Source organism: Falco cherrug, chromosome 4, assembly GCF_023634085.1.
Source record: "Falco cherrug isolate bFalChe1 chromosome 4, bFalChe1.pri, whole genome shotgun sequence".
In the NCBI taxonomy this organism is placed as follows: domain Eukaryota; kingdom Metazoa; phylum Chordata; class Aves; order Falconiformes; family Falconidae; genus Falco; species Falco cherrug.
The window spans coordinates 1,329,531-1,356,516 of NC_073700.1; the positions used below are offsets into that span (position 1 = coordinate 1,329,531).

At 49.6% G+C, this 26,986-nt stretch overlaps 1 protein-coding gene across 4 annotated transcripts in view; it reads left to right on the forward strand.

Annotated features, from left to right (window-relative positions):
• The window catches only part of BSN (bassoon presynaptic cytomatrix protein), a 96,464-nt gene that overhangs the window by 23,974 nt on the left and 45,504 nt on the right, over positions 1–26,986 (forward strand). For 3 of the 4 annotated variants that reach the window (XM_055709826.1, XM_055709827.1, XM_055709829.1), the window contains exon 3: positions 25,000–25,782. In XM_055709826.1, coding sequence (XP_055565801.1) covers positions 25,000–25,782 — 783 coding nt within the window. Of the gene's footprint in view, positions 1–16,440; positions 16,566–24,999; positions 25,783–26,986 lie in introns of those variants that run through there. The other variant, XM_055709830.1, reaches the window with a different exon arrangement.

Sequence of the window (26,986 nt, forward strand, 5' to 3'; positions counted from 1 at the left end):
GGGGAGCGTCTCGTGGGATGTGCGAAATGGATGCACAGGGCTCCCGGAGGCGGATCTGGCAGCGGCGGCGAGCAGGGGGTGCTGGGGCTGGCTGGGGTCTGGGGCTCTCTGTGCCAACCTGTCAGGTCAGAGACCCCCACGCAGGGTGGGAAGCATCGTGGATGCAACGTGCAGCTATTAAGAGCCAAACCATGGGGATTCCTACTCTCGGGAGAAACAGAACTTTAAGCTGCGCTTTGGAAAACCACTGTACTATTGCAGTGTGTGAGAAAACAGGCCTCGGGCACCGGGGTCCCCTGGGTACCCCTGTTCTGTTGCCAGTTGCTCTTCCTGGTAAGCACGCAATGCTTGCTCCTGACACCGGACACGGTGGTTTCTAAACACTGTTGTTTGAGAGATGCTCCTGCCTTCCAGTCCCTTTTCTTGGTGGAAGGAGAGCTGGGGTAGATGATACCCCTGGTATAGTGAGACATAATTAGCTGGGTACTGCTTTTGTACCCCTGTAAAGAGGTATTTACCCCTGCAAACATCATTATAAGGTCTCAGATCTTGATGAAGGGCCCTGGGGTGGCAGTTCAGGCTCCTGCAAGGAAATGCCATGGGCCACTTTTCTGTTTCGCTTTTAAATAGATTTGCCAAACATTTCTTTTGTTGTCTAAGCATTGCATTGCAAGTTGACCAACTACTCTGAATAGTATCAGTTAACCAGCAAATAAACAAAAATGCATCAATTGGTCAGTTCCTGGTCAGCCTGGACCTTGTCTCCTCTGCCTTGCCCCAAGAACTTGCCCACAGTGGGCTAAACTCCGAGTCTCTTGCAGGTGCCCACATTACAATGCGTGTGCACAGAGTTTCTGCTTGGCATCTTTGGGCCACCTCTTTTAGCATCTTAGAGATGCTAAATCTTAGCATCTAATATCCTAATAGCTCATCTAAATCTGCCCTCTGGGCAGATGAGCTATTAGAAGGAAATTCTTTACTGTGAGGGCGGCGAGGCGCTGGAACACATTGCCCAGAGCAGCTGTGGGTGCCCCGACCCTGGCAGGGCTCAGGGCCAGGCTGGACGGGGCTGGGAGCCACCAGGGCTGGGGGGAGGTGGCCCTGCCCGTGGCGGGGGGGCTGGGACTGGGTGATCTTTCCAAACCATTCTGTGATTCTATGATGATCTCTGGGCTTCTGTGCCCTCTGAAACGCGATTGACTGCGGAACACTTTTAAACATCAAATAAAAAAAATGGGACCTGGGATGAAAAAAAGATGTGACTTTTTGTTTGTTTGGTCTGAGTTTAATATGCATTTCAACAGCAAGCATATTATGACTTAGGAATTGCAAGTAGATCATTGAGGGTGCTGGAGGTTGAAAACAGTTGTCCCAGGGAAGTATCTGCAGCTTGTGCTTGCTGGCTGGGGAGCGGTGGTGGTTACTGCCTCGTTCAAGGGTGACTTGCTTTCCTTGGCCTAATTACTGGTGCTGCTATTCCAGAGTCACATAGGAAGGTGTCTGAAGCAGTCTGGTGGTGTTAAAAAGGGTTAAGGGGAGGCAGCTCGGAGGTTGCTCTCCCTTGATGGTAGTAGCTGGCTTGGAAAGGACCTCCAGAGGTCACAGAGTCCAACCTCTGCTCAAAGCAGAGTCAGGTGAGGGAGCTATGGGCTTTACCCCGTTGGGTCTCAGAAGCTCCCAAGGATGGACCCACCTGCTCCACTGCTTGACCATCCTCACAGGGAAAATCATCCATCCAGCCTGGTCCCTCAGACCCAGCCGGTGCTGCAGGGTGGCTGCACAGCATTGCTGAGGAGGTGATTTGTGGGGTGTATTTTCTATTTGCATTTCCTTATGAATATATTTTCATGTGAATAGTTTGTTTCTAGTCTGTGCTGTAGTAGATATGGAATTGTAACTTCTCTTTCTGCTTTCAAGGCGCTCTAGCGGGATTAAATTGTCAAACATATTACATTTTTCTAAGAAAACTGAACCCAAGAGAAACCAAAATTGTGTTTTACTTGGTACATCCTCTGCTGCACCATCTGTGGCACTGCCAGAAACCGCTGGTGTGGCAGGCTGGGAACCCCAGTACCTGTTTGGTGTGATGATTTCTGAAACCGTTTTGAGAGCTTGGTTTTGAGAATAACATGTTTATGCAAGCTTGATGTGTCTTATTTATGTATGTAGATATATATGCTATAAAATAGCTTTTATATATATCTACATATATAAGTAAAATAACAACAGACTTCGTGTATGAGCTGTAGTCCATCATGTTCCGTCCTGCCACTTGCAATACCAAGAGCAGATTTTTCAGTGTTAACTGTACCTCCTAGCAAAACACCATTAACTGGATAATTAGGTGACACCGTCTGCTCAGAAGCACATACGTTCCTTTGAAATACTATTTTTTTCTTTTTCACATGGCTTGATGGGCATTTTGTCTTAAAGGCAAGTAGTGCATTGCCATGATGAAGCAGTTTTCCTCTATGGCATCTTGAGCTGATTCCTTGCTGAGCAAAAAAAACCTAAAAAAAAAAACTAAAAAAAAACTTTTTTGGGTTTTTTTTTATTCGTTGTCTTTCTATACCTTTTGAGCACCAGCTCGTTCTTGTTTCACAAGACTGGGCAAACAGAAGACAGGGCAAAAAAGTTCCTGTCTGCTGTCTGTGTCACTCTGTATTTTACATGTAGATAATCATATTCTTCCCTCTGTTCATCTCCGCGCTCCGAAATAACCGCTGTCATCTTTTTCAGTTTGGTGGTGTGCTGGTGTGCCAGTTTTCCCATTCGTTCACGTTACTCCTAAAGGGCAGTGCTCTTGCCGTAGGCAGTTATTTGAAGCAGGGGGAAATGTGAAGCAGGGGTTGTGGTGGCACCATTAAAGACACGAAGTTATGAAACAGCCTGGTAAAATGTGACAGTTTGCTTACACTCATGTGTAGGAAATGTTTTTTTTGAATGGAGATGTGTTATTTTAAATGCAGTATTGCAGCCCTAGCATTCTACTAGGATTTTTAATTTCTCATTAAAACTTTTTTTCCTAGGGTCTTTTTTTGACAGCTTGCTCGGCAGGACCGTACCAGCAATGCTGCCATTTCCTCTGGGGGGGGAACAGCTCGGTTTGGAGCCAGTACAATAGGTTTAGAAAATCCTCTTTTTGTACATCTTTCACTTTGTAATGCCGCTCCTGTGGCTTTCGCCTGACTGATCCTGCAGCGTGTTCACCTGATTGGATTTGCTCTGTTTGGTATCGTAAGGAGTAACCTGCAGGCATCCTTTCTGTTTCTCTGGGGTTTTGAAGTGCCATTGCACGTTGCTAATGTGATAAATTAATTTCTTCTTCAGTATTCTCTTAAAATTTGTTGGGTTTCTTTTAATTCATTTCTGCCCTATCCGAAGTGCTAATGGGAAAAAATGTAGAACTTGGTTCTGATTTTAATCAAGAGCAGCGGCACAGCATTAAAATACATGCTTCAGTTAGTGCTGAAATGAAACTCAAAATGTCTGGCTGCCTAACGGGTTTGCTTGGAACCGTTTGGGATTATAGAAGATCTTTGCGTTCTGCCTTACGTTTCTATTGTGCTTTTTTCAATTTGAAATAGCGTTCCTCAGATGCAGTTTTCTAAGTATTTGGTTGCACACAATAGATAAAGATTTTTTCCCCACGCTGAATAAAAGGAGCATATTTAGACGTGTGTGTTTGTCAGTAAATGACTTTTTGTTTTTTCAAATCCCTGCTTTTGTCGAGGCCATTCTGAGTGTGTGTGCTGTAGTTGTGACTGTGAAGTGGTGATACTTGTTAAACTCCAGTTCTGGCCCACAGTTTTAGCTCTACTTAGGGAGACTGAAGAGATTTTTTTGCACTTTATGAATACAATGTAATATGAAAATATGAAATATTTAAAATATTTGAGAATAAATTGTTCCCTACATGCTCAGTGCCATGTAAGATTATCATGGACCTTCAGCAAGCAAAATGTAAAAAGCCTCAGGGAGGATTAAAAACTTACTGGTTCGTTTCCCAACAGTAGTCAGGGTCATTTGCCAAGAGAGGCAAACGTCTCAGCAGTGCTTGAGTTACCTGTAGCAGGAGGAGATACCCACAAATACAGTTTAAGGTTTTTAGGTAAATGTTTAAATTGTGTTAATGGAAAATAGACCATGAGCTGAGGAGATGAGAATGAAGTAGTGTAAGTATGAATGTACAATGTGGGGCTGTATTTATCCTATCATAATCTAACAGTAGCTGTTTTTCAGCTCAATGGTGTAAGAAAATTTGGGTAAAGTGGAGCAAAGAAGGAGTTGGGGGAAGCAGAGGGATGGCAAAGTGCTCAGCAGAGCTTCGCTGGCGCTTCAGGGATGACCTTGGTCCAAAGCCTTCTCCAGCCCGGCTCCACCAGCAGGAGTGGTGCCTACCCACAGCATCACCTCATTCATTTAGCAAATGACGGTTAAAAAAACAAATTTAAAAAAACCCACAAAAAACAGAAGACTGGATGTCACAGAAATTGTGAAGGTGTTCCTGTGCTGCTTTTCCTAAGGGCCGTTCTGTTTTATACCTTGCAGCCTGCTAGTGTCTGACTTTCAGTAATTTTTGTGAATTAAGGGCCCAGTCTGAAGTATTTACGCTTCAAGAGGCTTTGGCTTGACTAGTTCAGCAGCCCTGCAAGCAAAGGGCTGCGCTTAGGAGCATCAGGGGGTTATTAGTTCTACATTAAAACAATGGCCTTTATTAATAGCAGTAAATCGCCGATCTCTTCCTCTCATCCATCTCTTCTCCTGCCTGTCATTCATTGAACATCCAGCCGTTTTCAGGTCTGTGATGCTGCTGTCTAAGTGTGGGCAAAATCCCTGTTGGCGTCAGTGGTTTTACCCTGAGGTCTCATAGATGCTGAAGGGATTTGGGGAGGAGTAGCTGGGTGCTGGTCCCTTGTGGTCTGGGCAGCCCTGACGTTGGTGGAGTGTGACAGTAATTTATGCTTCTGTAATTTACGTGGCTTGAGGCCATGTTTTACAATATGTTATGCTCTGACACGCTGCTCTGTCATTCCTGGGTGTTAATGTGGTGGGATTTGGGACTCCAGCTGTGTGCAGCGAGCTCGGGGGGCACCGAGGAGTGGGCACGGGAGGGCTGGATGAAAGGGGGCATCTACTTGCCAGTAGATAATTAAACATGATTTTTATGAGAGATTTGATCTCCCCTGTCTCTCTGCCTCTTCAAACAACCAAAGTGGTCCTTCTCCTTTGCTTTTCACTGAGAAGCTGCAGGGCAGTGCTGGCGTGGCATCTCCTAAATTTCCAAGTTTTCTCTGGGTACGTCAGTTCTGTGGTTGATTTAGCTCTTTACAAGGGGAGTGACAGAGGAGGAGCTGCAAGATTACATTTACACACTGTCTTCCCTTACTGAACAGCAAAGCCAACAAGGTTTTCTCCTGCCCTTGGGACCTCGCTGGCTATTCATTTTCCCTGCTGGGAAGTAGTCTCCAGCTTCAGCTGTTGGCATGCGTGTGGCACTGCATCTCCAAGATGTGTTACTGTGCTCGCGCAGAAATGTGGGGCTGTGTTTAGAGATTAGAGTTCCCCTCTCCCCTTAAAGAACGGGTGTTGGGTCTGAAAAATGCTGGATCTCAAAAAGCAGATCCTGTAGTGGGATAACATTTAAAAATAAGTGTTTGTCTGGTCTGGTGTCCCCGGGGGGATTTCACGCTGTGGTGTCATGCTCGTCGTGGCCGTGGTAGAGGAGTGGGTAGCTGGAGAGGTAGGGCTGGAGGGCTGGCTCTGTAAGCAGCAGTCCTCCCTTCTGTGCACCTTTCAGCGAGTCCAGGAGTGTGTTTTTTTCCTCCTGTGATCAGATCAAACCCAGGACGCCCTTGGGCAGGCAGGATTTGTGTGCTGCTGTGGTGGTAGACAGGTTTTTGTGTCTGTATGTGGTAAGGTTGCACCCCATATCCAGCCAGACCACTGTGTTGCTGAGTCAATTTGCCTGTTTCAGAATGATTTCTTTTTGGAGATCATCCTTCTTCATGATATAGCTGTAAAAATAAATCTGTCGTTAGCATTATGTTGCAGATCCAGGAGAAATTTTCCATTGGATCAGGCTGTACAATAGGAGAGAAAAGTGAGTTTTATTGCAATTTGTTGTTTGTTTTTAGCAGAGCTTCAGCCAGCAGTGACCTGTGTGCACGGCGTGTGATGCTGTTTGCAAGAGCTGGGGCTTGTTGCTTGGCTGCTGCCTTTGCATAAGGATGCAGGAATTGGGGCTGCGCCTACCCTAAGGAGCCCCTGCCCGGGTGATGGTGAGGGATTGGGAAAGGGCTCAGATGCGGGAAACACACACCCAACCTCCTTGTCCAGGGTGATAAATTCAATGTTCCTATCAATATTTTTTCATCATAAAAACCCAAACCAAAACAGAAAAAAAAACCAACCACAAACCAGAATATTCGGTGCAATCACAAAGAGCATGTTTTTACTGCCTAGCTCACAAAATACTCTTGAAGAGAGCTGTAGGGCTTCTTTGGGTGCAGCCCGTGCTGCAGATGCCAACCCCAGCAGCAGGGACAGGAGCTGCCCCCAGCAGCGGCACGGGCCCAGCACGGTGTGTGTGTATTTCCCACACCTTAGTCCTTCCTCATCATTGCCCTTTACCTCTTAATCCCCTTATCCCTGCACCGAGTATCCCAGCCCTCCTTTCATCCTGTGTCTGCCATGTTGCAGTGAAGGATGCTTCTGCTATCCCTTGGTTGGACTTTTATTTATTTCTGCTCTATCTTTTTTTAATGGGGTGATTAACATTGAATAAAGCAACTAATACAAAGCTGGAGAGTAGCACACTTGTACTTGCTGAGGTTTTCTACATATAAATGACTCGTCTGCCTTTTCAGCCCCTGCTGCAGCCCAAGCAGGGGCTTCTCCCAGCCGTCTGCAACGACACGCAGATTGTCTGTTTGACAGATCGCAATTTCAGTTAACGGGGCGGGGGGGGGGGAAGCACTCATGAGTAATTCTGGCTGTTCCTCCCAGTATGCTGCCTTTCACTGCTGTCTGCGTAGATGATTCAAATAATGCAAAATTCATTTGTGGAAAATGTCAAAAAAATATCTTGGCTAAATGGTTCCCGGTGACTAATGGGGCTGGTGTTGCTCATGGTGGCTCCCCTCTGCTGATGGCTCTGAACTGCAACGGGATGGACCTGCCGGGGGGGGACAGGGAGGGTCCATGGGGATGTGTTAAATTGTTTGGAGGGGACAGGAGAGCGTAGTTTACCGGAGTGATGCTGTGGTGGTGAAGCGCTGCCAGTAAGGATGAATGCTCTGGAGAGATGGGAAGTGGCTTGCTTTCTTCTTGGCATCTTTTGTCGCTTGATAAATACCAACCCCAGCCAGCTGCACGCACTGAGCCACCACCGCCCCACGTTGTCCTTCCCTCGGTACACTGAGTTATGGCAAGCTGTTTGCTTGGATGAGACATGCTTTTCCTCTAGCTTTCGACTCACTTATCACTTTATCATTAAAAAGAAAGCCAAGCGGAGGATTGGAAGTGGCTGTCAAACTCTCAAAGGCAGAGCAAGGTACCTAGTCTGAGGCTCCTCGTGTTTTTGAAAGCTTCCCTGTGCCTGCTGCTTGCTCTCAGTTCCTTCCCCTGGAGGTCCCCGGGCAGAGGAATAAGATCATTAACAGCCTGTGGTGGTGCATGGAGCTATTTTGCTCATGCAGATGCTGCTCAAGGTTTTTCTAGCAGTCAAGCATGTGAAATGTTGCACGTGGTTTGAGTGTCCTTCTGCATCCTGCTCACTACACACAAAATATCCCAGAGAGCAGCAACTGCACCGGGCTTTAGAGCCCTTACTTGTACTGTCTTGAATGCGTGCTTGGGGGTAAAAAGCTGCGCTGCCTTCGGGGAGCGCTTCGGAGGAAACTTCCAAGTGCTTTCAGTGCCCCAACGGGCTTTGATCTGATCCCAGCTGAATTAATTCCTGTTTACTGTTTTTCTGCAAGCAGCAGCAGGCAGGGTGGTTATAATGGGGGTGTCAGGCGCTCCCTGCCAGCACCCACTCTGCAGCCCCGATGGTGCTGCCTTGGGGGCCACGTCTCTGGTGCAGCAGAGGGGTGCCCAGCAGGAGACACTGTCATGGGGTTCTTTCCACCCTGGCTGGTAATGACATAGGAGGTCCGTCCAGTCCTTAAAGATAGCAGTGCTTGGCAGAGGTGGTGACATCTTGGCAGCATCTCTTTTGACCTGAATTTTAGCTGATCACCATTGCTATTTATGGAGCTGCGTGGGCTCCCATCACCAGATACCAGCTTGCTTCTTCCTAACCCTGTCTCTTGTCTGCTTCTTGGCCATGGTCACATTTTTGTGCTAAAAAGGGATTTACACAGTGTGGCAGACTGAGAAGTATCAGAGATTTCTGGAAACAGCCCTGTGAATGCAGTAAGGTGTTTGTGGGACAGCACTTCGTGCCTGCAGAGGTGTTCCTCGCCACCTTAATTCAAGCTTATGCAGTCTTGCTCCCACACTTCGCCCTGCTGTCGCACCAGGCTCCTCATCCTGGAGGCGTAATATGCAGCCGTGCTCCTGGGCAGCCCTTATCTGGGGGGATATGGTGCTAATTGGGCGATGAAAACCAGTTAATTTAACTCTGATTGAAATGCTGCTTTATCTAGACTGTAAACCTTTTGATGAAGAACGGCCGGTGGGTGGGATGTTTCAGTTCTGGATTCGGTTCATGCTGTAAATGGGCTGTGCCATTGGTTTGGCTTTCTGCTCCAGGTGAAATCCAAGCCAAGTTGATGGAACGGCTCAATAGAGAAATCCAAGGAGCGAGATGTGGCCTTAATGGGAGGGGGAGCAGATGATGCAGCAAGTCTGTGAGATTAAAGGTTTGTCAAAACAAGTTAAGACGTGGACATAACATGGCACTATAAATGAGCTGGAAGTCAGTTTTGAAGACTGAAGGGTCAGCGTCCCCCTCCCCTTCCTCCCTTGCCCGCCTGCCCTGCCCACTTTGATGCCCATCTCCTGCATCTTAATTGAACCCCAACTCCTTGTGCGGCAGTCCTGCCGCTGGGTCGCAGCTCACAAAAAAACCCCCAAACAAACCAGGAGGGGAAGAGGAGTTAACGTTGACATTTTGCTCCCTCCTCACCTGCTCTGCCACCCCCTTGTTGTGTCCAAGCCATGGGGTCAGACTGGCCAGATGCTTGAGTTGCAGACCTCCATGGAAGAGACCCAGGTGGTGGGCAGGACAGATGTGCCCATCAGTCTTACGGAAAGGAAGCTTTGGTGCCCACCTACCTCCAGCCACCCTCTCCCCCTTCTAACAAGCACGACACAGTATTCCCGTTAGATGAAAACAGAAGCACAAACACTTGGGCTCATATGTTCAGCAAAGCCTAGATTATTCTGAATCATCCAATATCCTTATCAGAGCGCTACAGACAGTGCTTGCATCAGTCACAGCGCAGGCTAGCAGAGTTGGTGGCAGCGCTCTGCCCGTTTTAATTGCCACAAGCGAGCAGCTATTTGAAGCCCTGTCCCCAAAGAGCAAACGAGCTTGTCACTGCACGTAACTCGGCTTTGCAAGAAACGTGGGCTCAGCAAGTGCTCTCTATTAAAAGCCTGCTAAGGATGCAAATGTATAGGTGTGCACGTATAGTGCAGCAGGGCGTGCCAGAGTGGCAGCACTGCTAGGCTGGCTCTAGGAACAGGAGCACCCCTTGGGATTTTAATTTTGGGGTTTTTTTCCCCTTCTCTCTTAAATTGCAGAGTACCCCAATGCCTAAGGACATAGGCAGGGATGGGGGTGGGGGACGGTGGGAAGCTGGAAAGGCCATGTCCCTGCAACTCCTCAAGTGTGAGGTTCCACCAGAACCAGCTTCATGGTGGTTCTGGGATACACACTGGTTCTGCTGAGCCCCTCCTGTGCTCTCAGCTGTACCATGTCTTCTTTCTTCCCTGGGAGGCATCCCATGTTTCTCCTGATCTCCTGGACGGCACGGCTTGCTGCTCCTTCCCCCTGCAAGCAGAATATGATGCCTAGTAGATAAAATACCAGGTCTAGTTGAAAGGTCTGGCTGAAAACTAGTGGTCTGTGCTAAAATTACCCTGGGGACCTGAGGAAGAGTTGAATTACCTGAATTTCTGGATTCCTCAGAAATAATGAGCGTTCTTACTATGGGGAGAGGCTTGTCCCTGAGCATGCCTGCCTGTTTTGCCTTTGATGGGCAGTGTACACTCCACATATTGCAAAACCTTTTGAGCTCGAGAAAAGCAAATACCCTTGGTGTTTGATGGAGCACAGCGTGCTAATGCAAGACCAACAGTGCTGGGGCAGAGGATGCGCCCCCCCCCAAAAGGTGAAGCCCAGTTCATCTGAGCCATTCTGCTCAGACTCAGACGTGCTGCTTTCATCTAGTCCTGAGCAACCTGCCCAAGGGACCTTTGGCAGACTGGGGCATGAATCCTGATTTTTTCTTTTTCTTTTTCAGCCACAAGTCTGTACTGAGATGCTGGGCCAGGCCAGCTAATGCCCTGAAATTTATTTCTACAAACTCTACCTTATGTTCTGACCTGCCATATTAATTTTCCAGATGATATGATTGTGGCTTTCAAATTGGAGAGTGCTTTGAGAAATATCACCAAACAGGCATGCGGCTGCTGCCATCTGTCTTCGAGCTGCTTCTGGGATCCCATTACTTGCTCCCAGCTGACGATCGTTATTGCTTTATTGAATTAGAAAGAAAAAAATCCAGTGACTTCTGAAATACTGTTTTCCATAACTAATTCCAGGTGCTAAATTCTCACTGAGACCCAGAGGATGTGCTGAAATAATGCTTTATGCAGATCCTGGGTGTAAAGTTTTGACAGGTCTGCCCAGAAAAGTCCCGTGATCTGATAGTTTTGAAGGACATGTCATTTGGGGAGTGCTGAACAGCCCCAGCACCACTGCAGTGAGTGAGCCCAAAGCCATGCCACCCCAACCAAGAGCCCACACTGGGCGCTATGTTACTTTTTGTAAAAAGTGAAGGTTTCATTGCCCATCCTGATGGTTTTGGCCAGCTCATGCCGTTGCCCCAAGTCCCCCTTCTTCTCTGGCCACCCCCTTTTCCCATGTCCTCCAGCTGCAGACACGTGTTCTGTGCCACCCAGCCTGCATCCCACCAGGAAGCAAACATCTCAGGACAGCAAGACCCTCTCCCTGGGCAAGTGGGTCGGTGTGCACCAGTGAGCAGCAGCCCCCAAGGTGATGCTGGCCATGCACAGTGTGCTGGTTTGCATCCCAACACCTGCTGCACACTGGTTCAGACGTGCTTCTCCTTGTTTTCTTTCTCTGCAGAGTGCCAGGAGCCAGCCTGGCCAGGCAGGGTTGTTAACACCAACAGACAAGGCTGTGGGCAGCTAAAAGCTTGTGGAAGGGTGGTATTTATTTGGATGTAAAATGTTTTTTCCCCCGGTGCACAGATCCTGCTGCTTCCCCCTTGCTGGCCAACCCATCCCTCGCCAGCCCGACCAAGGGCAGTTTGGGGCTGAGCGCTTGCAGTCCGCTTGGCTCCCGCCATTCAGCTGGAGGTTTCGATGCCCAGCACTTGAAACTTGGAGGCAAGACCCCTCCTGCTAAACACTGGAAATGGAGAGAGCAGGGACCGCTCCTGCTCTCTTGCCTGCGAACCAGTCTGTCCTGTGACTGGTGATGCCCTCCAGTCTGCTGGGTCCACAGCTGGGGCATGGTGATGAGATTCATTGTTTCTCTCCAAAAGTGGTTTCTAATTGATGTTGGAGCAAATTAAAGGAGGGTGAGATCAGCTCGCACTGTGCAGTTTGCTCCTCTGTAGTTTCCTTTGGGTCTGGACGGACGGGGAGCGGTGCCGTTCCCGAGTAGGGCAGTGCAGCGCGCCCTTGGCTGCGGTGGCAGTGCTGGTGGATGGGGCCCAGTGCAGAGGCGCTGAGCATGCTCAGCACCTACAGACGATGCACTGAGCTACAGGGCTTGAGTAAGAAATGTTTTTATAGAAAATGTGCATCTTTTCAGAAATGTCCTGCCAGAGGCATGGGCCAGCTGCCTAGAGGTAGCTGTCTGTCACAGCTGTGATACTTTAACCAAAAATACAATATTTACAAGTAAGAGAAATGGTGGGCTTTTTTTTCTGTTGCCTGACAAGTTAATTTGAGATTTCATTAAACACTGGCCTGCTCCTGCAGACTGACTTGTTGGCTGTACTGGTGTGGATGGATGCCCTCGTTGAGGAGCTCTTAAATACTTTGCTCAAATGAGCAACCTGATTTATTCCTCTGGTATTTATTGCTTGGGTTGCATGCACCACTGTGTCCAATACATCTCCATCTCTCTTTCCATCTTCTCTTTGCAGCCACCGGTACTGGAAATGCTGCTGTAGCTCAGCAGCGGGAGTGCTGCCTCGGCAAGGGGGATGCTCCCCGTGCGCCGTGGGGTGTGATAGCCGGCTCTGTGGGCAGTAAGGGGCGAAGGGCAGCATTAAAATAGCGTTTGGAAGTGGCGTGTTTGCACAAAAAGGATGTTTGGGAGAGAATTCCTGAATGGTGCGTCTGGCGTGGGTTTGTTGGTTGGGGTTTTTTGCATTGACCCGAAGCTGCCGCTGTTCCAGCATCTTTCAAAGAAAAGCTAAGAAGCCCAAAAAGGTGGAGGAAAGATTTATGTGAAGTTTTTTTAACTGAGCAATTTCTCTATTCAGAATTTTTTCTCTTCTGTAATGGTTTCTAGTTTTGCAGTCAGAGACTTGGCCCCCTGTTTGAGCAGAATGAAGCCAGCTTTTGTTGAAGGCTTGCCCGGTGTTTAAGCTGGGCAGAGGGGTCCCAGGCTGCTCTATGGTGGTCCCCCGAGCCCCCCACCAGGAGGGCAGTGGGCAGCTCCCTTAACTGGGTACTTCATAATGTGGCTTGGGTGATGGCAGAAGAGGGAGCCTTGCAAAGAGCAGGATTCTTTCTGATTAAGAGTTCGTTCACTTTTCTGGGGTGTATCAGTTTAGATCTCCATGGCAATAGTGACTTTAGATTAGCAAGGAAAAAATCATTATTTGAATGACCAACTTTAATCTTGCTTTGCAAAGATTTCTTTTTTTTTGTTGTTTTTTTGAGACAGAATGATTGCTGTTGTAGACTGGCTTGCAATTAAGTATTCCCTTCTGAGAGGGTATATAATGACTATAAAAGCCTAATTAACGAGGATGTGGCTTTACAGGTATCTGTTCAAATTCTAAGTGTCTGCAGATTTTTGTGTTAAATTGGTCCATTTTACTTAGTAGATGATGACTTTTGAGCTGGGTCCAGGTACATTTGGATGAGGATAGGAATTCCGACACAGAAAGCCTGTTCTAATTTATTCAAGTAGGTAGCTGGTGACTGGACAAGCTGTTTCTGGTGATTACGGCCATACTTGTAAGCCCATTTCTGGAGGAAAAAGGCAAGACAAGAAGTGGATCTGGGGGCAGGTGGTCTGTAGGCTGCTTTGATGGGAACATGCAAGGTTGAGCTCCTTTCATAGCATGCGGTCCTCCGAAGCTGCCTGAGCAGCTCCTGAAAGCGCATGGAAACTGTACCTTGAAAGACAGAAAACCATTCATTGTGTCTGAAGGCCACGCAGGTGCCGTGGAGCCTCAGGGGAGATCAAGGCTACGAGTTCTGCAGTGTGACGTTGGTGGCCAGTCACCTTGAGGAGACATATTGCACGTTGTGGTCTCGGTGCTTGGACGTGCTCCCCTGGACAGACACCTTCAGCAGGGAAGCTGGTCACAGGCTGGTTTTAATGGATAAAATAGTTCCTGTGCAGTGTTTGTGGTCTTGTGGGAGAGCAAGTAACGGACCTGAGTCCATCTGCAAGGAAGATTTAGGCTAATATTTGGGGAACATTTTCTAGCAGTGAGGATGGTTAAGCCAAAGCCCTGTTATTCCCCCTTTTGCTGCCCACCCAGTAAATCCACAACTAATGGGAAGTTTTAAAGACTGAATTAGACAAACATCTGTCGGCAGTGATGCAGGCTTGTTTGATCCTGCCCAGGGCAGAGGAGACAGGCAAAACCTTTCAGTAGCGTTACAGCCCTCACTTCTTGCTGCTGCAGGACTTCAGGGTGAAATCCCAAAGGGCAAGGAAAGGCAGTGCTGGGTGCCCAGGCTGGAGGAAACCCACCCAGCGCCTCTCATTTGCTTCTCAGGGGGTTCATAAAGGTCCTCAAGGTTTATGATACGGCCCTGAGCCCTGTGGGAAAGCCTCTTGCATTCATGTGGGGTCGCTGGAGCCCAGAGGTGGTACCTGCCCCTCTTAGTAGTTGATGTGTGTGTGGTTGGTACAACAGTTTTCCCAAGAGATGCTCAGCGCTGCGGTTCCTTACCCCTCTGCCATGGATGCCTGGGCTGCCTGGGATGGCTTTGTCATGGGTTTAGGATTAACCCTCCTTCTGGACACCTTCCAGATCCCTCTCTCAGGTCTCTCAGAGTGTGGTAAGTCCCAGCTGGCTGGGACCTTTCCTCCTCCCCGCAGTCCTGCTTCCCTGTCTTCCCCATGCATCCCGAGTGCTGTCCCTCGTGATAGCCCCTGCAGGCCTCCACCCTCCAGTGCGTTGCATTCCACTGTGCTTCCCTGCGGCTCTTAAACTCCGTCGTGACCACCTAGTGCAATTCCTGGAGAACCCAGCACAGCCAGCTCCTGAGGAGGGCTGTGTGGGACACCCAGCAACATCCAGACCGTGAACAGAAGCGGCTGTGTGTTGTGCCTGTCTCCTTCCAGGTCCACATCCAAACTCTGTGCCTATTTAATTTTTTCAATGTTTGCATCCTCTGAGCAACATGATAACCCAAATGAAGGGCTGTCCAAGTGATTTCAAGGAAGATCAGGCTTGCCCTGTGCTACGGGCAGCGGAGCTATTGCTCCTTTGGCCAGCCTTCAGTAACAAGCTGGCGTGTCTCGGATCATGGCATCTGCTTGCTTTTCCTTTGCCACAGCCATAGATTTGTGTTTCATAAATTGTGTGGCTAGCTGAATTATAAATTATTCATGGCAGGGAACTTATCATGTTTATCTAGAATAATTGAGCAATTAAATCTGTTTAGGTATGTAAAAAGGCTGTGCAATGGCTTGTCTATCTTCAGGCCTTAAATTCTGCCAAGAGCATTTATTACATTTTTAATCCAGGATAATAAAGAAAAAAAAGGCAGAAGATACATTCTGCTTTGATGCATTGATCCACTCTGATATGCTCATTTGCACAAGTTGTTCATTCCAGCAGCTTCACTCATAAATGTGTTTTAGCCCAGGATAAGTGAGGCCTAACTTGGCTCCTTCAGTCTGGAGGAAATGCGAGGCCGTAACACCTGATCTGTGACTCCGTCTTGGAAAAGTCTTTGGGCTATTTACACTAGCACCCGGGTTGTTTGTATTGTTTGAAAACTTCTGTCCCAGAGCTTGCTACCGACTCAGAGGATCACGATCCTCTTTGCCCTGACTGCAGCTGCACCATACTCAGACATCGATGCTGCCAAGGTTTGGGTGTAAAAGGAACTTCAAATATTCAGGCATGTTTAGTTTGGTACCTGAACTACAGCCGTTATCTCCTGTTGCTGTAATTGTCCAGGAGGGTTCCCAAAGGAGCCAGAAAGTCACGGGTGAGGCTGCAACAGGGACCACTCATAGCTGAATAAACATGGAACCATGCAGTTAATGAATGCTGATTTTATTCTGTGTTAACAATAGGAAACTGGGCTGCGTTTCAATTAATCTTATAAGTCTATTTATTGAGAACAGCCCATGCTCTTTATAGCATTATACCTCTGAATTGCATCGCTACCGTACGTGGTAGCTGCTCTGCACCCAGAGAAACCCTGTGGCCTCGTGTATTTCTCTGCTTTGGGCAGTTACTGGTGAATGGGAACTTTTGAGCATCTTTGCTCCCTCCCAGGCTGCTATTTCAGTCCTGCAGAAGATAATAAGTGAGCAGGACCGGAGGCTCCTGTTAGGCTGGATGTCCGTCCTTCAGCTGGCGGCAGGGTGCGGGAGCAGCAGCAGCAAAAGGCAAAGGAAGCCATTAGCTCCCCTTGACCGAGGGCTTGCGTGGGCGTCCTGCATTAGGGCGTGGGAGGGGACCCGCGGCTGCACTTAGAGCACTTCGGTGCACAAAGCTCAAGAGGTTAAAATCTGGGTGAGCTCTTTGCGATCCTCCCTGACCAAGCCCAGGGGACAGCATCCTCTGAGCATGTACAGACGTCCAAACCTTTCATGCGCTCCTGTGGACAGGGAACAAAGGCTGTCTAAACAGGAGCTAGTGAGGCAGCAAATTGCACAAGAAACCTTCCCTAATGAACTGGAAGGACTTGTCCCTTCGCCTGGGGCGGTGGCACTGCCGGCCGCCTTGCTTTGGCAGGGGGATCTGCGGTCAGGGGGAGCAGAGAAGCAGTGCTGGGTCTGGTACCGGGAAGGTTGTCTCTCTCCGCCAGCAAGGGTGTGTAGTGAAGGGGATGTTTGCACCTACCGAGGAGCTGGCAGCCTGATCGCTGCCTTAGCCATGGGAGAAGTTACTGGGGGAGCACCATCCTGCCTGTGATGGCTGATCAAGGTTAGTTGCAAAGCTGTTCAGTGTGCAATTATTTTCTTTGAACATTTGCTTCATCTCTGCGTCAGTGGCTGCGTGGTGTGGGGAAGGACTGTCCAAACAGTGAGGTGCAGGAGCTGGAGGCTGCCTTTGAAACCCAGAGAGTCTGCAGAGGCTCGTGTGGGTTAATGCCTCCTGACACCCTTTGGGGAGAGGAGAAGGCTTGCTCTAGCAGCCTTCGGTTAGTTCAGGGAGTGCTAACTAGTGCAAAGGAGACTGGTTAAGAAGTGACTAATAGGATGAAATGGCACTGTCTGATTCTGCATCTTGATTCTCTGGACAAACGCAGTTTTCCATCTGTTATTTGCAGCGAAGGAGCTGAGTTTGGGGGTTGGTTCCTCTTGCTCACCAGCAAGCGAGCAAGCTGATTATTTTCTGGCAGGCATTAGCAGGATGATTACTGACAGCTTCAGTGGCTTCCCCTTCTGGGCAGGAGTGCTAAGGACTAGATTTTATTTGTATTGAGATGTTTGAAGATAAAGATGAGCATAAGGTGGCATTTTTTTAGAAGTGCCTTGGTGACCAATTCCCCTGTCAGTTAGGTGCCAAAATGCTCCTAATTGCATGGTTCGTCTGGAGCCTTGGGTTCTCCTCAGACCGTGCTTTAGATTTGGACCAGGAAGCTACAGCCCACGCTTGCCTGCGTGTTTGCATCTGCCTTCTCTCCACCGGGATGCACTCGTGAATTTTGGTGGTGTCTTGACACGCAGCCTGGCCACAGACACGCGACAGCTCCTGCACCCTGGGCTGCTTGTGGTCCTGCAGGGGTGCCTTGAGAGACTTATCTCCTGATGTTATCTGTCCTCCCCCTCCCAGATCAGACCCTGGCTGGTACACCACCACATTGCAGACTCCCACGGGATGCTTTGCAGGCTTCTCATTTCATTTGCACGCAGGCTGTGCACCGTTCCAAACAGGGGCTGCTTTTCTTACCCTCAGCGTGTGAGCTTTGTGGCAAGCTGTCCCCGCGTTGCTGTGGGGGAAATGGGCAATAGTTGTGCTCTAAAAGACAAACCTGAAGCTTCAGAATAAGACATATATTTGTATTTGTCATATGCTCCACCAGCCAGTCTGAGATGGTGTGGGAAGTTGTCTCCACGTGGTTCCTTTAGCTTTTTCCACGCATCAGCAGCTCTTCCAGGATTTGCTGAGCTTTCCCTGCTCTCCTGCAGCCATTCCCACCGCTGCCTTCCCAGCAGTATCCCAGCTCCTTGCCGCAGCCTGCTGTTCCCTCTGTTCCCTGACTGAGGGCTGCCGTCTAGCCCTCGCCTCTTGGATCAGGATGTTGCTTTAATTGCAGTGTGCGTGGCTTTGGCAGATTTCAGCGTGACAGCGTAAAATCCAGATGTGGCCCCGGAGAGCTCCTGGGGAGCCCACCCGGAGGCGCCGCGGGGAAGGGACGTTACACTGACTGGCTGATTTCATGAGATGACAGTTCACCTGCAGGCAGAGCTGATGAATTGAAGACATGTAAGGACACTCAGGCAGGTCACTGGCAGCTCGGCTCAAGGGAGAGGCCGGGCTGTTGCAGTGTTCCCCCAGGATAAGCCAGTAGCACCCATTAATGAAACCCTTCCTCATCCAGTCAACGCTCTTGGCACTGAGCCTCTCTATTAGCCTGATTAACACAGTACCTTTGTTACCCAGTTTCAGCTTTGGTTATTTTTATACTTGTGTAGTTCTGGCTGTACTGGTGCCTGTGAAAGGCAGAGGAGGGAGCTGTGGCTGTGGCCTTGCGGGGCATCTGCTGGGGGCTGGCTTCATGAGTGGTGTCTCTGGGGCAGATGCCTGCTCGGGGCTCTTGGAGTCGAAGTGCTCCTGCCAAAAGCTTGCTGTCTTGCTCTTCTCAAACATGATTTTTCAGGATTTCCAGCTTTGTAGAATATTAAATACACATGCTTTTGGGTAATTCAGTGAAAACCCATGCTTCATTTCTCCTCTGATTCCTCATGAACTTGCCTTCTCGTTTTTCAGCTAGTTGTGCATCCTGATGTCTTAACACCAGAGGAGGATGATGGGTTGTATCTTTTCCTGAACAAAGCTCCTTTGTTCCGTCCTGTTCAAAGTGCTCAACCTTGATGACACTTGACTTGAGATGACTTGGGAGCTCTTCTTCCCAGCCTAAAATAATCACTTTAAACAAGTCAGACTGTGCTCCTGAATTGCCCAGTGGCCCCCTCTGACACAGGGTCATATAGCCAGCAAGGTCCGGTGGCTTTGGCTGCAGTCAGGTGTCGTAAATGGGCAGAGCTGGTGAGGAACCATTCGCTCTCAAGTCTGCAAAGTCTTAACTATGGTCACTTAATGCTCTCCTTTTTGGGTTTATTATTTTTATGTAGTATGATAGCAACCTGGGTGACCTCCAAACGGACCAAAATAACCAACCCTCAGCAAAGACAGAACTATTTTTCATTATAATCCTAAATTATGGCTTGGAGAGATCTCGGATGTTCAGTTAATAAGTCTTTCTTCTTACAGCTCATTTTAAAGCTTCTGCTGTCTACTGCAAAGGCCAAACTCTATACTGGAGATACTTTTAGATCTGTATTGTCTTACAGCAGGAGAGCAAAACAACCTGCACATTACCAGCGCTTCCTTGCATCTCCTGGTAACAAATACAGGGGACGGGCTGTTTCCACAGAGTTTCCTAAAATAGGTGATGTTAGAGTAACTTTAGAAACATTATAAACTCAAGCCGTGCCTGTTGTTTCAGATCAGTTTTAACTGTGTGCTTTTCGTGGTGTTTTTCTAGAGTCAGTATAATGCAGTCACATTATACTGCAGTAAGGTCAGTAAGGTGCAGTGCACAGGGATGCTTTTTGGTCCCCTGTATGTACCTGTGCAAAACCCTGCTCTCCTGTACCACACCCCTCTGCAGGGCGTCAGGATCTGGCCCACCATGCATGTGCCTGCCTGTAACTCTTAGCGGTGTTTAAATCTTCCCTGGGCACAGCCAGCATGTGCTGCGTATATTCCTGCTACATTATATTCTTAAAGGAAATGCTGATGGGGAAGTTTTCGTCCCTGGTGGGATTTACAAATGATCTGCGCTCGCAGCTGTAGGACAGCATTGAGAGCGCGAGGCACATCTGGCGGCAGTGACCCCACAAGTGCTGCAGGTTGCAGACCCAACCACGGATTGGGGAATAACAAGATTTGGGTGGGGGTTTAGAGGAATATTCTGGGATGTTGCAGGAGTCTGCAGTAGGAAGGGTAAGGCTGGTGGTTGTGGGTGTGTTGGGCGCTGCGTGCAGGGCTGGGGCAGGGCAGGTATTGGATGCAGACATACCAAATGTCAGTAAAGATGGGGTGGTTCAAACTTCCAAAGCTTTCGAGATCACCATGGGTATAAAATACCCTATAGATGAAAGGCCTGCAAGCTTTACCTCCCTGAGTCTTCTGCTGAGCCCAACAGCATGCGTATAATTTGCTTTAATGGTTAGAAACATCTGCTGTTAAAAGTGATGCTTAATATATTTGGCTTGCATTTCCAGTCATTAGTTCTTTTTATGCCTTTTTCTGCCTAATTAAGAACCTTTTAGTACCTGATACTGTTTCCACTGAATGGGCTGCTGTATCATAATCAAGTCACTTCTTAATCTTCTCTTTGATAAACGAAAAAGATCAACCTCTTTAATTCTCTCATTTCAGACATTTTCTGCATCCCTAGAATCACTCTTACAGATCCTGTCCGTATCTCCCACAGTGTTTCACTAATCTCCTTAAAAAGTCAGTGTGGAACCGTGGAGGGCTCTGGAAGGAGCCCCTTGGTGCTGGAAGAGGCAGCTGAGCCCCCTCCTCACTCCTACCTTCAGCACCAGGCTTCCCCCACGGAGCGAGCCCAGCTTTGCCAGACAGCAGGGACTCGTCTTCATCGGTGTTTATCATCTCACCAAAGCCTGCCATGGGCGAGGGGTGTCAGCCAGAGTGAGACGAAGACCGTACTAGAGAGGTACCTAGGCAGTGGTGAATCCTTGTCTCCCACATCAGCCAGGTAGCTGGTCCGAAATCCATTTAGCATATTCACTATTCATATTTCATAGTGCCTTTTTTGTTAGCAGGTTATGCGTTACTAGGTCAAAACACCGTTTGGACATCAAGAATATTGCTTCTGTGCATCACTAATATCAAATGTGCAGAGAATAAAATCAGGTTTGCTTCCCATGACCTTTTTTTCCTAAAACCATGTTGACTGGCATATATGCGTGACCTGCGGTGCTCCACTACGTGAATCCAGCGCTGCCTGTCTGGCTTGCTGTCCCCTTCGGGCCATACCTTCACCCTCTTGGATATTCAAACAGAAGACTCTTGCAGTCTTCTAAAATTTCCTCTTAAAAATGAACATCAGCACGCAGCAGTTTTCTTAGCTCTCTTAGATCTCTTGGATGCAAAACTATTCAGATCTGCCAGATTTAAATATCTTCTGGTTCTGGTAGATGTTGTTGAATGTTCTTCTCAATTGCTAATAAGTTGGAAACACTTCATCCTTGTGATGAGTGTTATCCTGCTTCTTCCCAAATGTTCGAGGATGGTAATTACAGTGCGTCTGTCATATCTGTCTCATTAACAGCTTTACCATCTCCACCCTGTGATGGACCCCTGTCCTTTCTAGGGTGGCCTTTGTCCCTAATGCCCTCTACCAGTCGTTCCTACTGCTCCGCAAGAGACTTCTTCCTGAGGCTCCTTTGTTTTCATACGGCTTAAGCACTTCACAGCTTCTCGGCTGATGTTGGTGAGCTGAGCTCCGATACTCGCTGGTGTTACGTTTCCAGTGGTGCCTCCATCTTGCACAGCAGCCACCTCCACTTTTACCCGGCCTCATTTGCTCTTCATGGAGACATCAGCCTGGTGTCAGAGCTGTCATCCACATCCCCCTTTTCTTTGTATTTTTTAGTATTTCCCCAGTCAGGTTTCCTGGGGTGTAGGGTGTCGGCGTGCTCCGAGCAGCCAGGCTCAGACTGTGCAGCAGAGCAGTTTTACCTCCCTTATTGTGGGGTGTAACAGTGACCTCAGCGGTCCCACAAGGTGAGCTGGAAGTAGAGTTTTCAGTAATGTTGGGTTTTTCTCACCAACAGACGGTTCATCCTGCTAGTTACCCAGACTGTTAGCAGTAATGAAGGAGTAGGATAAATTATTATTTTCATATTTGTGCCTCCTATTTCTCTACTGTTCTCTGAGCATCTTGCCCAACATGATGAGTCTGCAGGCACGAGAGGCGCATTTGAAGGACGGCACTGCAGGGCAACCAAATAGTCCAGTTTCATCTAGATCTGTTGTTTTATTTGCCCAGTTCTCCACCAGACCAAAACTTCCAGGACTTGGATTAGTAAAGATTTATGCCCAGGCTTTTCCATCTTCTTCCTCTTTGTTGGGGGAAGGATCTTTGGCAAGATGTCTTGGCCCGTCCTCTTTACTGTCTTCCCTCCAGGATCCTTTAAAGTGTCTTTGATCTGTGTAATCCACACACTGTGTCATCGGTTTCATCAGTAGAGGCTGGTCAGGCAATTTATGATAATCCCAATCAAATTTACATTTCAAATGCTTGCTCTGGGAGCACTCCGCCCTGTTGTATTCCCTGCAGCTTTCTTCTGCTCCTCAGGATAGATGTTCCTCAGCAGTTGCTCATCAAGTCACCGAGAGCAATTTGATGGTTCCTATCCCATCTGAAAGCCCACTGGCTTTTTTCCCTCGGGTGCATAAGGCAGGTTTATTGCGGAAGGTGAGAAAACTGCAATGATCACAGTGTTCCTGAGCTCAGGAAGATCCCGGTGAGCTTGCCCGTGAGCTGTATGCAACTTGCACGGCGGTGGGACCTGGGGCAAAGCAGCCACCATGCGTGGCACGGGGAGGGGGGTGAACCAGCAGAGCCGGAGCTGTGAGCTGTTCCGTATTCACCAGCAGCGCTTGTGTCTCCTTAAGGCTGGCAGACAGTCGAGGACAGTCAATTGAGTTCCCTCAATATTTTGGTTGTTTGGAGGTTTATGCAGGAGAGCGGCAAAATATTTTTCCTATTCCAGAAAATAAGTTAAATCTTGTGCCAGGCTACAGTAAATACAGACTATACGGAACCAGGAGTGTGGGGCACGTCCTTTGCCCCACCGGTGGGGCTCTCCTCTGCCCTCAGCTTCCACCTCACCAGAGGGTCTTACAGTGCGGGTAAGGGGATTATGCGGAGAGGGAAGATCTGCATTTCTCGGATACCGGGAACTTTGCGGGGAGAGAGAACCTGAATAGAAAGGATTGGTTCTCCCTTAATTGGAGCTGATGGGGATGGTGGGCAAAGCTGATGGGATTTTGAGAGACGGTCTCCTGAAATAGAATAGTGGGAAGAAATTCCAGCGGGTGAGAAAACAAAAATAACACAAGGAATTCTGTATGTCAGAATGTCTCTCTTCTGAGATACAGCAAGACCATAAGAAACTATAAAAGCTAAAGCAATATTTTCAGGAGCTAAATATAATGTGGCTTGTTTGGAACGGCTTGGAGAAACAGCGATGCAGTGCAGAATTGCTGGGGAAGAAGCTGAGGCTGTTTTTTGCTTGGCTCGGAGTGAAATACTTGAGCAGGGGCTGGTGGAGATAGTGGCGTGGGAGCTCGGCAAGCACGGTGAAAGCTGAGAAGAGCACAGAGCTGACGTGCAGCCAGGCTTGCAAGATGATGGGAAGAGCTTTGCTGGAGACTAAGAGGCAATGCAGAGCTCTCTCCGACCCCCTGAGCAGCCAGCTGCTGGGCAGAGAATGAAAGAGGTGGAGGTTTGGTCATGCAGGTCCCTTGAATTCTAATCCATCTTTCTTAGTTGATCTGCATTTCTTCGATTTTAAGAAGTTTGTTATTTGAAGGCTGGGCTTTATGAGAGCCCTCCTGGGGTGGGGACCTGGAAGGAGGGGTTCAGGGCACACCTGCCTCCCCTCCTGGGACTCGCCATCCTGCCCCGCCGCAGGACCTGCTGAAACACCCAACTGCATCTCTGCAGGCAGCTCCTGTCAGCTGGAAAAGGTTAAAACGTGCCTGTACTTGGAGTGTATGGGGAAATAAATACCCTGCGGCCAAGTTATGAATCAGTTGTGCAGCACCTGCGCCTCCAACCACAGGACCAAGCAGCCCCACAGAGCTGGAGACGCGGGGCTGGATGAGGGGCTGGGGCAGGTAATGTCTCTGCAGTGGGGATTAAGCTGAGCCTTAGAGGTGATCCGTAACACTGGGATGAGGAGATGGCTCCTGAAATGAAAGGCAGGAAAACCCACATCTCATGTGGTGGGTGCTGGCCAGTGGGACATGGACCCCCAGGAGAGCGCTGAGGCTGGGAGCTGTCGAGTGCTGCGCGCACAGTAGCCCGTGCCAGGCTCTGGGTCTGCTTGTCTGGGATGCTGCTCCAGTTTTTCAGAATGCTCTGGTCCTTCCTGCTACCTTGGCTGCTTGTCTCAGAGAAATTTTTTGCAGGCAGACTCGGTTGTCCTGCTGACTGTGCTATACATTAATATTTGCACAGCCGCTGAGCATCCTGTGGATTCCTCGTATGGAAAGGCTCGCAGCTTTCATACGGCCTCTTTAATTAACTTAATTCAGACGTTAGCGTGTCACAGGGAATGTCTCTCGAGGAGGGAATCTTTCATTTATTGCCACTTAGCCAGGGAGCATTATATTTTTCATTTGCATCCAAAAGTTCATCGTGATGAGAGTGAAAATTAACCATTTACTCCCCAGTCAGCACTTTGCCTGCCCAGCAGCGCAGATGCATCCTGCGAGGAGAACCTGCTCCCTGCTGCCCCTGACGGGCTGCAGTGCCGGTTTTTTGGGTGGGATTCCCGAAAAGCCATCCCTGCTGGCCCTGGGGAAGTGTCGGGCATGTCACAGCAGCTTTTCCTGCAGGAGGTACCTGGCAGCAGCAGGCAGTGTGCCGGCGCTGGGGACCGTTGCAGTTATGCATTATAGCAGCATCCCTCTGCAGAGCTGCGCTGGCCCTCCTGCCAGCCCTCTGCTCCTCTCTGAGGGACCCTGGCTGTCCTCTGTGCCCGCTCTGGTCACCAAGTGGGAGGGAAAAAAATGGGTCCGAAGGAGGTGGTGGGGCCGGGAGCCCTCAAAGGCCCCTCTCCCTGTGGGAGAGGCATGAAATATGCTGCCTGCAGGCAGAGCCTCGTGGCTAGCAGAAGCCTTGGAAGCAAACCAACGCTAATTAAAGCTCGCTTTCGCACTGGTGTGTTGTGCCGTGGGCACCTGTGATAGATGGGGTCTGTTCGCCCTGACTGCAAGATACTTTTCGTGAAGGATGTGGTACCGCAGTGTTTTTCAGGGGTTGATGGCTGGTTCCTAGAGCTACATAGCGGGGGGGTTAGGAGGATCTAAGGGTGTGCTGGGGCTGCCTGCCGCTCACTGCCTGTGTCCTCTCCTTGTCTCACAGGTGAAGGAATGGTTGTGCTTGAACTGCCAGATGCAGCGGGCGCTGGGGATGGACATGACCACCGCTCCCCGCTCCAAGAGCCAGCAGCAGCTGCACTCTCCTTCGCCGTCCCCATCCCACTCCCCAGCCAAGCACCCGCTGCCGCCAGGTGCGGATAAGTCCCCACCAGCCACCCGTGCCCTGCCGACCGAGCCACCCAAAACTCACCCCACGCCGCCGCAGAGGGAACCACATGCCCAAGGACAGCCAAAACCTCAGGAGGCAGCCAGGTCTTCCCCGCAGCATCAGCAAGCCAAGCCTTCCTCCTCCGAGCAGAGAAAGACGACAGGAGATGTGGGGGCGAAGCCTGCTGCCCCGGCCCCTGGGGCTGGAGCACAAGAGCAGCCCCAGGAGGGGCTCACAGGGAAGCTCTTTGGCTTTGGGGCGTCCCTCCTGACCCAGGCGAGCACCCTCATGTCTGTCCAGCCAGAGGCCCCCCCTCCGAGCCAGCCATCTCCTGGCAAAGTGCCTCCAAAAATTGTCTTCAGTGATGCCAGCAAAGAAGCTGGTCCCAAAGCCCCAGGGGCACAGGGCCGGGCTGCTGCCACACCGGCCGTGAAGCCAGGCAAGCCAGAGCAGGGTGTCAAGCCAAAGGAAGTGCCGAAAGCAAGGGTCTCGTGCCCCCTCTGCAAGGCGGAGATCAACGTGGGCTCCGGCGAGCCCCCCAACTACAACACCTGCACGACCTGCCGGCAGCAGGTCTGCAACATGTGTGGCTTCAACCCCACGCCTCACCTGGTGGAGGTAAGGGGGCTGGCAGGGGTGGGCGCCTTCCGATCCAACGGTCAGTGCTCTCTCCTCGCTTGAGATGGAGAAAAGATGGTGCTTTTTTTCTTCAAAGGTTTCAAAAAGCCTTTAGGAAGATGCTGAAGCCAACTCCCTCCTGGTGGAAGCCCCAGGGCTGGAGGCCATGGTCCTCCACCTCTTGACAAAGACATGGATTTCATATATGTTCGGTGATCTTGTGCTGGTTTGACATAAGGAGCAGAGCGATGGGTGGCTGCTGTTCGGGGCACCTCCAGCAGTCCCTACTGCTCCCCAAAGGTGTCCAAGGGTGAGGAAGTAGAATAGAAACAGGTCATGCAGGTGCTAGAGTCACTCATAAGCATCCTCCTCCTGGTGCTGTGGATGGACGCCTTGGCCAGGCTTGGGATGAGGCTGGTGAAGGACATTCTGCAGTACCTGCAATCCTCAGATGGTGAGGGTGCGAGGAAAATGGTACAGTGGTGGTGGGTAAGTGGCAGGACCTCAGCAAGGTGATTTTAAATCAGCTGAGGGCACACAATGGCCCATTGGAGTTTGCTGCCCTCTCCAGATGGCAAGGGCCCAGCTCCGTTGTGCCTGGGTGCAGGGCAGGGGAATGGGCTGAGCACGGGATGGGTGTGGAGATGTCCACAATGCTGTTTGCATGTGGGTTGGCTGGGTGTCTTGCAGCTTACCGAGATGGAGTGCAAGGAGAGAAGAGAGGTTGAGGTGGCCTGAGGGCCCAGTCTCACAAACTGTAGTCAAGGAGGTCTCTGAATTGTTGCGATGCCCACCCAGATCATCTTCCCAAGCACCAAAATGGCACCTCAGCCAACTCCAGCCACCAATGCCCAGAGAGGAGAGTGGCGGTCAGCTAGAGCATCCTCCTACCCCTTCAACCTTGGTAGCTAGGGAGGGGGAGATCTTCCAAACCCTTGGAGAAGGCCTCTTTTAAAGTCTAGACCCTCATCCCCTCTTCTGCAGGTGATTCAGGACCTTTGTGAGAGGAGGTCCAGGGCTTTCTTCTGGAAGTGTCACACCTCACAGCCAGTCAGACACAAAACCTGTATCATCAGCACATGGAAAAGTTAATGGGAGCTTTAAATGACCAGAAGTAGGATTGCTAATCTTGGCTCTGTTCTGTGGCGGATAATTATATTTTATGTCTCTAGCTCCTCCCTGCAGTTTCAATTACAGCCAGTAA